The sequence below is a fragment of the Populus alba genome, chromosome 1 (genome assembly GCF_005239225.2).
Source record: "Populus alba chromosome 1, ASM523922v2, whole genome shotgun sequence".
Classification (NCBI taxonomy): Eukaryota; Viridiplantae; Streptophyta; class Magnoliopsida; order Malpighiales; family Salicaceae; genus Populus; species Populus alba.
In genome coordinates, this window is record NC_133284.1 from 25616367 (window position 1) to 25629274 (window position 12908).

Sequence of the window (12908 nt, forward strand, 5' to 3'; positions counted from 1 at the left end):
AAAGTACTTGGTGAAAATTTATTTTTATAAAAAAAGTTATATCCATGTTAGCTTTCATTTGAAGTAATATTTTTTAAGATAAAAAATTACTTATTTTATTTTAAAAAATAATTATTTACTATCTTAAAATTATAAAAATATCTAAAATACAATTCACCTTATTTTTTCAAGTTTCTTAGGATTTAATTATAAGAATTAATATCTTAAGTAATTTATTCACTTTTTGTTAATATTTAATTTAAATTATATTTTAATTCAACCATCACAACAACATATTACCAAATAATTAAATAAACGTATTGTTTGGTATGCTGAACAATGATGGAGAGGACATGATAAATTTTTATGAAGTTATTTGGAACACCTTTGCGCAATATAAAAATTAATTTTTGTCTTATCAAAAGCTATTTTAGTGAAGAAATTTTTTCCCCACTAAGAGGGGTAGGACAAGCATATCCAATGCTCTAAACAAGAGTTAATTTAGTTGATCCGAGTCAACATAAGGATATAAATGGATTAATATTATAGTTTTAAAATCTAATTCGGGGATCGTCCTGGGGCCAAGCCCGGATTATGAGTTAGGTTGACTATTGACACGAATCAATATAAGGATAAAAATAATTATTATCATAATTTTTAAACCCGATTTAGGAGTTGGCTTGGGGCCAGACCCAGGGTCACAAGACGGGTTGTCAATTTTTCTAGGTTAATATAAAAATAAAAATAATTATTATCATAGTTTTAAAATTCTATTCTGGGGTTGACCCGGGGCCAGACACAAGTTATGAGCTATGTTGACCATTAATCGAGTCAATATAAAGTTATTAATAATTATTATCACATTTTTTAAACCTAATTAAAAGGGGTTGACTCGGGATAAGGCCCAAGTCATGTGTCGAGATGGTCAACCCGATTTGATTTAAAGCAACATAAAAATAAAAATAATAATTATTATAGTTTTACAACTTGACTCGAAGGTTGTCCAATGTGCTGTATAGTGTTTACCAAACAAAAAATAAGGTAAATTGATCTGTTAAATTAAAAGCTTATTCAATGTCAAACACATGACAAAATAGTTATTTATTCAGTTATATTTAGTGTAGTTCCATATCAAACACATGACAAAATAGTTATTTATTCAGTTATATTTAGTGTAGTTCAATAAATATTGTACAACATATTAAACACTACCTAATTTTACCCATAACTAAAGGTAATAATTTATTGCGAACATAAAAGAAAACATGTACCAAATGGTTGTGTGGTGATGCATAGTTAAAATTATAATTTTGCCTTTTTATATTTATTTAATCAATACACTAAGTTTTGAATATGTTCCATTACAAATTATCTCTTAAAATTCTAATTACAAAAAAATATAATTTATATATTTTTTTAAATCATCACAGTAAAAACTAGATAATGCCAGGCATATTCTTAAATCAACCACTTGAAAGACTCATTGAAGTTACAACCCAAAAAGTTAATAAAAATAGAAGAAGACGCCAAACAAATCTCTTAAGCACAGGGAGAAAGCAGCTGTTAATGTCGGCGTGGGACTGAAGCGCACACACCCTGACACCCAGACCCGTACCCACAACCCCTCCCATCTCTCTCTGCCTTGTTTACTTCGAAAATCAATTAAGTAGTAGTACTAGTGGTAATAGGAGGACAGGAATGTATTAATAAATCCTGACACCCTGTTCACCAGCGTTAAGGAAAATTTTTTGTTTTTGTTTTTCCATTATAGTTAGTCGACTTGATAGATAAGTAGTTGGAAGTGAGAGTGAAGGAAGTGAGAGAGAAAGCATTAAGAAAGAAAGAGAGTGGATTTTTATTTTTATTTTTTATATTGAAGTCAAAACGGTTACGACGACGACATTGTGTTTTGAGATCTATGAAGAAGAAGAGTCCTCGGCGCTGGAGATTCCGGTTGTTAATTAATCATCATGTATTTATGAGTTGGAGAAATTAAATGTGCTTGTTTGTGATATATATGTAACCGAAGAAGGAGAAGATTTGATTGGTTGTAAGAGCAAGAGCAAGAGCAAGAGCAGATCGATCGATCGAGAGAAATGGAGTCTCGAATGGATCAGTATGAGATCATGGAGCAGATCGGCCGGGGTGCTTTTGGTGCTGCTATTCTTGTGAATCACAAATCCGAGAAAAAGAAGTAACGTCTCTTCCTCCCTCTCACACTTTCTAATCTACGTTTTATTTATGTAGTTTTCGTAATGTGTATCTTATTTAATTTTTTATCTGGGAGAAACTGTTAGGTATGTGTTGAAGAAGATCAGGCTTGCAAGGCAAACCGAGAGATGCCGGAGATCTGCTCACCAAGAAGTAAGCCTCATCTCAACTCTTGATGAAGGATCATTTTATTTTACTTTTTAAATCCTTTAATGGAGGTATTGAAAAAATGTTGAATGTAGATGGCGTTGATTGCGAGAATTCAGCATCCGTACATTGTAGAATTTAAAGAAGCATGGGTTGAGAAGGTGATGAGACTTGGATTTTTTTATTTTTTTTATAATTGTGAAAATTTACGAGTTGCCGATATGTTTATCGAATTAGGCTGATTTGGTGTGTACATTTGCAATGTAGGGTTGCTATGTTTGTATTGTTACGGGATATTGTGAAGGTGGAGACATGTGAGTTTTATATGAGCAATGAAGTCTTGGTTTATAAGGTTTTGATGATTTACAAGGCTGAATTATTTTGTTCGTTTGTGGTAATAGGGCTGAATTGATGAAAAAATCCAATGGCGTGTATTTTCCTGAAGAAGTAAGTGATGATGATTGCTTCTATTTATTTTTTGAATCTGAGATTTTATTTTGGGGGGTTTGAGTTACATTGGTGATTGTGAAACTTGTTCAGAAACTCTGCAAGTGGTTCACTCAACTACTGTTAGCGGTGGAATATTTGCATGGCAATTTTGTTCTACATCGGGACCTCAAAGTAAGAAAATGAGTATTTGGAATAGGAATTTGAACTTTGTTGCTTTTGGAGGTGTTTTAGACTGAACATTTGAAGCACTCTCTTTGCAGTGTTCCAACATATTTCTTACTAAAGAACAGGATGTTCGCCTTGGTGAGTTGTTTTTTTTCAACGTTTAGTTATTGCATCATAGGATTTTTATGTATATTTCTTGATTTTTCTTGTCTTTTCTTGGCACTATTTAGGGGATTTTGGACTTGCTAAGACTCTGAAAGCAGATGACTTGGCTTCCTCGGTATGTGCTTTGCTTTTTCTTTAATTTTATTTTTTAGGTCTTTTGCTGTTAGTTGTTTATTGAGCACAGAGAAGAGGCTGTATTCTGCATTTGCTTCTCTTTCAAGATGTTCTTTTTTCTTTCCTTTCTTTTTTTACTGGTAATAATTTTCTTAGAAATAGAATATATGAAGCATGAGCATGTGGAACCAACTGATTTTGAATCCTGGAGTCATTACACGCAAGATTAAGATCTTTGCTATCCAGCCAGCATGAATGCAATACACTATGATGTGTATCTATGAATTTTTTGTTTGGGGGACTGGGAGAAATGCTGCTTTTTTCTTTACTAAGTGCAGATAATATCAGGTGGCTAAAGTTGTTTTATTTTAATTTTACTATGGTATTAAACTATATTGTCGAACTCAATTCAGATGAATTCTCATTGACTTATCTTATGTTGATCGAAATCCATGTTGCTTAAGAGAGGATGATGTATTGAATGTTTTAGTAACAATATTTTTTTTTGTAATCATAAATTTAAATCACCAAATTGCTTTTCCAACTGATATAGTTTCTTTATCCACCTAAAAAGAAAACCTGAATTTGCTACAAAATAATATGTTGGATGTCCATATGATGAGTCTAGTAAACTATGTTATCCTCTCAAGCTCTAACTTATTTTGTTGTAAAGTCTAGTAAACTATACTGAATAGTTGGTTGGAAATAGAGCTTAACCCAAACTGAAAGGATAAATGAAACTTGCAAGCATGCTTATCCCTTTATGATGAAGTTAATTGCACTTTACACCAAGAAAATTACTGAATACAGTATACTATAAAGGAAGAGACCTAATTACTATTGGCGATTCCAATTAACCACTTTGAAACTAATAGCTGTGTTGTATCTTTATGTGCCAGGTGGTTGGAACTCCTAATTACATGTGTCCTGAACTGCTTGCAGATATTCCTTATGGTTTCAAATCAGATATTTGGTCCTTGGGTATGTCATTTCTAGATAATAACTGGGATGTTTATTACTTGTTTTAGTGTCTTGCTGAAACGCTTCTCTGTTGTCTAGGGTGCTGTATGTATGAGATGGCTGCTCGTCGTCCCGCCTTTAAAGCTTTTGTAAGATTTCCCATGGTTCTTTTCACACTATATATTTATTTTTGGGAATTTTGTCGAAGTGCTAGCTCATTGATCCTACAACTTGTGTAATATGTAGATCATGGTATCTTGTTTGATGTTTTATGTACAAGTTGGGTACTTTATTACTGGAATTGCTAACCAGTATAATGATATCTTTCATGACACTGTAAAATGTGAACATGAAATTCACTTGTATCTCCATTATCAATCTGTTTATACTTTTTTTATGTAATGCAACAGAACGACTCAACATTGACTTTTGTAAGTAGTTCCTGGAGTTTAATAATCGAGGGAAATTTTAAAGCATTTGGAACACTACAATGACCCTTTCATGGCTTTTTACTAGATTATATTATGTTGTGGAGTTTTCATGGTCTTTGAGCTTAACTTTGAGGGGAGCCCCATACCTCCTTAAATTGCTTCTATCCTAGTCATGAGCGGGATTCTACCCTAAATTGCTTGATGTGATGCCAAGTTACTTTACCTGCTAAGTAGACAACACCTATGACCTGCCAAGATTTTGACTAAGCATGAATGCTATGTGAATTCAACATAATATATTTCTTCAGAATTAGGAACTGGTTTAGGTTCTATTTGCCTTTATATCTACACCAAATTTTCAGAGTTCACTGTGGCATTGCTAATGACATAAGGCTTAATGTCAAGCTTCTTGTGAAGGCATTCTTTGCCTGATTGACTTCATCTATATCTAATTGTACAAGTTTCTTTATTTTTATCAATTTCCTAATTGCCTTTACATGCCAAATTTGCAGGATATGGCAGGATTGATAAGCAAGATAAATCGTTCCTCTATTGGCCCTTTACCGCCTTGCTATTCTCCATCTTTGTAAGTCTCCATGAGCTGTTGTAAAGCTTATTGCTTTATTATTTGACAATAAAGAACACCCGCCTCATTTTGCCCTTTGGGATGCTGTAACTTGGGACTTGACTAGGAAATTGCTATTTTTAGCCATGCCATAAGCTGCCAAAGTAATCTATGTAGTGGTGGCTGCTAACTGGAATTATATATAGTTATAGTAAATCAGTTGTTTGACAGACAAGGTTCCTATCATTTTATTGCTGCAACTGCGATATTTAAATTGATTTCTGCATGTTAATCATTTCGTTGATCATTTTCTTCTTTTGTTGAATACGAGTATTGAAGATGGATTGTGACATTCTGCTTTATAAACTGCAGTGATTATCTAATATGTTCTTAAATCATTGCCTGTAACAACCATGTGGACATGCAGTCTCTATCTTGTTAGGATAATAGCATCTTCACTTCTTGTAACTTTATGTGATATCTATTTTAGTCTTTGAACTATAAGATTTTTCCTATTTGAATATCTTAACTGTTCACAATTTTTCAATCAAATACCCTCCTGATCCCTTAACATGACAGTTGGTTTAAATAACCTCAGAAGGGTATTTGTGGAACAATCAACCTGATTAGGAATGTTTGAACTGTCAAGATATTTGAACTGGAAAACTTGAAGTTGAAAATGTTCAAGGATTAAAATGCAGCTACCCCAATCTTCATTGGAGATCATTACCAGGCATAATATATGCAATTGTATCATAGATTAAGATTTTATTGCATAGGTGTCTCTGGAATCAAATTTCAATGTCTTTTTTTTTTCTCATATTTATACCTTTTGTGGTTGGATTTAAACAGGGACACCCATGCTAATTGATTTCACATGCATTATGGGCAAGCTGAGAATACTTTCACACTAAATTTTCCATTGAACAAATTTGCACTGAGAAGTAGCTTCATCTTTTCTACCTGTCATTTTCCTTCATACTATTTCCCTTCAAGGCTTGATAATAAACTGAGGACTAAACTTTTGAAAATGATATAATGGATCCCATTCCTGGCTATTTAACTGCCTTACCTCAAGGAAATCAGATAACTTCGCAGTTTTTGTTTTAGTTTCTGTCCTATGTCCTACATGTTGATGACGATCCACCTTTTGACCCACTGTTTAGCTTTGATAATTAATGTGTTTACCTGCAGGAAAACACTCATTAAAGGCATGCTGAGAAAGAATCCTGAGCATCGTCCTAGTGTAAGACTTAAACATTATCTGCCAATTTAAAAACTTGTCATTGCTTAATCTTAATCTTAATAATTTTCATTACTTAATCAGGCATCCGAGATCTTGAAGCACCCATACCTGCAGCCTTATGTTGATCAATACCGTCCATCATTCTGTCCTCCAACATCCTTATCTTCTGAGAAACATCTTCCTAGAAGTCGTGAATCTCGAAGAAGTATGGCTGAAAGCCAGAACAGTAATAGTTCTAGTAGTGATAAGGATAGTTTGCTTTCAAGTGAACGAAATATCCCAGTAATGGTCTCAAATTGTGACAATAAAGCCACTGATACAGATTTAGCTTGTTTTGATGATGAAGATGGCGCTGAACAGCCCATGCCATGTGAAGAAGAAAACAATCTCAATGTTCGCATTGTCAAAATGAATGAACAGAGGGTCATGAAGCCTTGTCATGATGAAATTGGATGCAATGTTGAACCAAAGCAACCAAAAACTATCAAAAGTATTATGATGGCCTTGAAAGAAGGAAAACCTAGAGAAAATGGTTCCCCTATGAGAGGAAATCGTACGAAGACTGGAAGTGCATCAACCCAAAGAAGTAACATTGAAGCATCACCGAAAGTTCTTAGACCTAATGCCCTTGCTTCTGGTTTAAAGTTTAATGCAGATACACCAACTGTTGCACCTGCAAAAGCAGCCATGGATTCTGCAAAGCGGATCCAGGGATCACATCCTATGAAACACCAGGTATAATCAGAATCAATTGCTGTTTTTTCTTAGTTTGATAATTATACTGAAATAATCATTTACTCTTCAACTTACTTTTGCAGTTACCTATAATTGAGTCCTCACCAAAGACTAAACCCAGATATGATGGGATTCCTCCAGCTGGTCCAGGTAAACATGTTGATGATGGACTTGCTGTGAAGCCAAGGCAAAGAACCCCTCCTAATCTGTTCCAGCGATCTTCATTTCCTGGAAGGACAACGCAAATAGGAGCTGGTGTTCCAAATGGAAACATGAAGTTGTGTCCAACTGAGACAAACGAAGAACCTGAAAGTACTTCTTACCAAGTACCTGATGGTCGCCCATACTCCTCCAAGGACGTATCACCAGAGTCTCAAGGGGCTCTAGTTGGAGCTTGCAAAGGAATGCAGACAGAAAACAGTAATTCTGTCTCATCTTCAGTGTCAATTCAAGCTTTTGAGCTTTGTGATGATGCAACAAATCCGTTTGTTGCCATGCCTGAAAAGACACCTCCTAACCATGAGGCAGTGATCTGCACAGAAAACTTGGAACATCATCCACCCAGCTGTTCTCCGGCTACGACTTCATATTCTGGCATGTCTGAAAATTTGTCCCGGGAAAACAGTGAATGTGGTCATAAATCCATACTATACTCAGTGGAAGCCCCGAATGTTGTTGTAGATCTTCACAAGAAAACCATTGTTGGTGATGGGAGAGAGGTTGAAAGTAGTGCTCTGAATCCGACTGCCCCAAGTTTGGAAGAAATATTTATTTGTGAAAATAATACCCAATTAAGCAGGCCAAGTGCTATCCCTGAGACGGTGCCCCAATCAAATCTTATATCTGCATCTGGTGGTGATGACAAATTCACAGTAAGAGAACTTCTATCATCAGTTTCAGAAACCACCACTTCCATTACCTCACCAATTTCAACTGGCCAAAAGAATTTGCAGCCAGAAAAAGCTATGATTTTACAAAATTCAACCACTGAGAAGCCCACTGCTGCCCATCTGTCTCCTGCTTTTGACGATGTAATACATGTTATACGGCACAGTAGTTTTCGGGTTGGGAATGAGCAGCCAGTTATGGAAACTGTGGAGATGGGGGTTCAAAATATGGATGTTGGAAAGCTATTAAATGTAGTAAGAGATGAATTGGAGATGAGAAATGTGAGTACAGCAGTGACTCTTAAATCATCAAATTGCTCTGAAGCAGTGAGTTTGAAATCAAGTATTTCTGATCATTCCGGCACTAAAGAAATCGATTTGCGAAACATAATTGCATCAGCTCCACAATCTGATATTTCTGAGCTACCACAGCCCAACTGCTCTATCAGTGAAGAGGAAGCACCGGCAAAGGAAACTTTGGATGTTAAGTCTTTTAGGCAGAGGGCAGATGCACTAGAAGGACTTCTGGAACTGTCTGCCGAGTTGCTTCAGCAAAGCAGATTAGAAGAGCTTGCAATTGTTTTGAAACCTTTTGGGAAAGACAAAGTCTCTCCAAGGGAGACAGCTATCTGGTTAGCAAAGAGCCTGAAAGGAATGATGATCGAGGACAGCGGACGGAGTTCATGAACCATGATATCCATGGTAAGTGTGCTCTAGTTTAAGTGCATTGACATTTGCCAAGTAATTTTAGCCTTCTGTCATCATTTCGCACATTCAAGTTGTGTTGAATTTTTCACAGAACAAGCAAGCCTTGTATCCCCCCCCCCTCACCTTTTGCAATTCTTTCTATCCACTTCGTTATTGTACATAGTGACCATACAAATTGAATAGCATTGTCACCTAGACAACTGTATGGAAATGCTGTGTTAATTGTTTAATGTAAGTGCAAATGTTGTTAATGCAAGTTGATAGATAGTTCTGGTTGATAAAGCTTTTCCGTTTGTCATCGAACCAACTGATGGAGACAAGTGATTCTCAGGATGGTTTGAAAACAATGCAGAGTCCCTTCTGTCATGAAAATAAATTGTGATGATTTGGCTAAGTCTGCAGGACAATAACATTTGGCATTCAATACCGCTTCCAGTGGAAGCATGAAGATCAATGTGCTGTCATTTTGGCTTGGTCTAACCCACTCATGAGTTCGCGGGTCACCGGGTTAACCTGCCATGCAAGCCCGAGTTTTATAACCATCCCTATTACTTTCAATGTGGTCTTAGAATTTTATTTATTTATTTTTACCGTCAAAGGCAAATCATGTTGATTTATGAGTTTATTTCTTTTCACTGGGTTGGCAAGTAAATATACAAGCACCGGGTTACTTTTCTAGGTCAGGTTCAAGTTTGGTTTTTTAGTCCAAGATCCTGGTCCAACCCACCATTTATCCAACCCTAATAAATCTCTACTATCTATTTATTACATGCTTTGATATCTAAGTGATTTCATATCTAGACAAGAAGTATTTATAGCAATTAATAATATTTATATATACAACTACGAGGGATTGAAAGTCTCAGGATTATAACTCTTGGTTTGTAAATTAGCAATATAAAACATTGATATTAAGTATATGTAATTTTGTTTTTTCCATACTATATGAAAATTTATTAATTTGGAGACCAATCTTTTTTCTCTATTAAATTATTTCTTTATTATAAAAAATTTATATAGCGTGTATGAAAAATTAAGACAAGAAAAATATAAAATTTTTAAATTTTGTTTTTTAAAAAAATATTTATTTTTCTTTTCATTGAAAATTTTATTTTTATGTTTTTTTTTAATTTTCATCGTCATTTTTTGATTGTTTTTTCTCCTTTTGTGAAATTGTTTTTTTTTTTTTTTTTAATTTTACCTTTCAATAAAAACTAAAATTTATTTTAAATTTTAATTTTGATCATCATTATTTTAATTACTACTTGTTTGTATTAGATTTTTTTTTTGTATAATTGAGATTGTTTTTTTAATTTTATCTTTCAACATTTAAATGATTGAGAATTGAGCTTAATAGGTTTTTCGTATAAAGTGTTTTCGGTCTAGTGACCCATCATAGGTTTGAAAAGTGAGAAGGAGTTGACATTGTTTTTTTTTTTTTTTTTTTTTTTATGTACTTATTTTATTTTTAGCTTTCATCATTTGACATTAATGTTTTTTTTTTTTTTAAATAGTGTTTGTGATTTTTTTTAATTGCATTATCTCGATCTTATCACATGAGTTATAGGGTTAAACTAGGTTGGCTCAGTCCTCATTACCCAGGTTATAGGTTTTTCATGCTACTCTTGTATGGTCCTTTTTTTAACCCTGAATTTTGTAATGGGCTGAGAATAATAGGTAGATGATTGATACCTATAAGGATACTTAAAATTTGATTAGTAGTTTATGAATATCTAATTTTTATACCTGATAGATAACGGGTAGGTATTGGACATCAAGAAATCCGAAACATGCAAGTACTCATTGCCATTCATACTCAATATTTTTATTTTGATTTATTTTTATGTCAAATTTTATCCGCTTTCTTTTTATTACTCTTTGTTTTGTTTTTTTTTATTCCCTTAAAAAAAAAAATCCCTCGATGTTTTATGATTGAGAATTTTACTTTGTTATTTTTTTAGGTTTACCTGCAATGGGATTAGTCTTGAACTTATGACTAAGGTTACTGTTTCAAATATTAACACAGATTGATCTCAATCTTTCTATTTTTTTTTTTAATATCACTCTTCAATATTTGATTGATTAATAATTAGTATTTAAGTTTTTTTTTTTTTTTAATTTGGATTCTCCCAACCCTATATCCATGATCATATATATATATATATATATATATATATATATATATATATATATATATATATATATATATATATATATATTAAGCTTTTAATTTGCTTTCAATAGAGTTATCTTAGTGTCATGACTAGGTCAGAGATTTTATATCCTAACTTGGATGAATTTGGGTTGGGTTTTTATAACCTTTTTTTTTTGCCATTTTTTTTTTTATATTATCAAAATTATATGAGCTTATTGACTCAAGTCAAGTCAATAACCCGAGTCTCAGTTTTTTCCTTCTTTAAAGGATGCTTATGTCACCTTGGCTTCCTTTTTTATGATTGGAAGAAAAATTTAGGTTGATCAGTAGTATGACATAGACTATCTATCTAGTACTCTGTTTATACTTGAAAAACAATACCTTGGTATTTAAGAAGTGGGTTGAACCATGTTATCAACACAAAACATTAATATCATTTCTTACAACGATATTCAAATCCTTTCTATAAGGTAGAGGTGTTTATGGATATAGTTGAGTTAAGTTTGAGACCTTAATTGTATTAGATCTAACTTTTGATATTTGATAAATTGCAAACCTGACCCATTCAAACTTTTTTCAATTTGAGCAAGTTTGATATATCAAATTAAGCTAATTTTTGTATGTGAATATTACAAATATTTACTGGTTGAGTTTATATTATTAATTTTTATAGATTAAGCTTAGCTAGAACTAAGATTTTGAGCTTAATAAATTAGACCAAAACCTTTTATAAACTTTGGAAAACAATTTAGGCTCAATACATTAATTGGCTAAAATAAAAGAATCAAATGCAAAAAAAAAAAAGAAAGAAAAATAGAACATATAACAATAACATGAAAAAAATGAATAAAAAGGTAAATGGTGTTGGGTTAATAAAAATTTTGACCCGCTACCCAACCCATGATATTCATCTCTTGACTCAATATCATATATAATCTTTATATTATTTTATTTTGACATGTTAGGTCGGGTGAAATAATACAAATATTACAAATAAATTGGTTTTTGAACACCCTTGATAAATCTAAACAATTAATTCCTAACAACAAACACAATCGTGGACAAGATTAATTGTTTAATTAAACCCGAAATTTCACGAATCTTATTCTTAATATACATATAAGAAATAATAATTTCCATGCACACCCTGGAATTAATTGAAACCTTTTCATAATTGTTGTCGTCATTGTTAGCAATTTTATTTTCCATCCTATAAAGACGTGATCTTATTCATGTCATTCCATATTGTATACAACTCTCTAGCTATCTCTCGTTCTACGTCTGCATTCTCTCCCTCAAAACGAACACAAGCATGGACAAGAGTGTTTCAAAGTCTTCTCAACCTAGTGGAGGCAATGGCTTTCCAACTTCATCATCAAATGGAAGAAAACTGAACAAGAAACTTGTATATCTGTGTTCTATAGTAATGGCCGTTCTCTTCTTTCTTGGCATCGCAGCCTTCGTATTTCTATTTCTTCTCCACAAAAACCCTAAAGCAACTAACAAGAATATTGCCAGCTTCCGGGTTGATTCAATCTTTGTTTCCCGATTCAAACTTTCTTCCTCTAAAATCACCGCCTCCTGGGACATCCGGCTTTCAGTCCAAAATCCCAGTACTGCAAGTGTTTCATACCAAACCTTCTATACATGGATTCAATACAAGCAAGAACGGCTCTCCAATGTGACCAATATTGCACCGTTTCAAGTGCGAGGAAATAATTGGACAGCTGAGAATGGAAAGCTGGTTGCAAAGTCGGTGCGAGCCGATGAGAAGGTGATAGAGGATATGGCTACTGAGATGGCTAATGGATCGGTAAACTTCAACATTGGTTTGTATGCTGGGTTTTGGATTGGCAATGAAGAAGCAAAAAGGGTGTGGAGGGCTGTTGAGGCACATTGCAGTGATTTGAAAATTGGATTTTCTTCGAAAGATAACATGGGGAAATTGATTGGTGAACCAATTGAATGCATTCTTACCAAGACATGGTAG

The 12908-nt window shown here is 33.5% G+C and overlaps 2 protein-coding genes across 2 annotated transcripts; both read left to right on the forward strand.

Moving 5' to 3' along the window:
- Window positions 1–1476: 1476 nt before the first annotated feature.
- LOC118046964 (serine/threonine-protein kinase Nek5) lies at window positions 1477–9157 on the forward strand. The gene is made up of 14 exons (XM_035056074.2): window positions 1477–2173; window positions 2277–2343; window positions 2433–2498; window positions 2605–2651; window positions 2739–2784; window positions 2878–2958; window positions 3048–3090; window positions 3183–3232; window positions 4131–4212; window positions 4291–4340; window positions 5135–5208; window positions 6382–6433; window positions 6515–7168; window positions 7252–9157. The coding sequence occupies exons 1-14, from the start codon at window positions 2076–2078 to the stop codon at window positions 8740–8742; spliced, it is 2901 nt and encodes a 966-aa protein (XP_034911965.1). The 5' UTR covers window positions 1477–2075; the 3' UTR covers window positions 8743–9157.
- Window positions 9158–12230: 3073 nt separating this feature from the next.
- Window positions 12231–12908, forward strand: LOC118046999 (uncharacterized). Its single transcript, XM_035056137.1, has one exon. It carries the CDS (start codon window positions 12231–12233, stop codon window positions 12906–12908), a length of 678 nt encoding a protein of 225 aa, XP_034912028.1.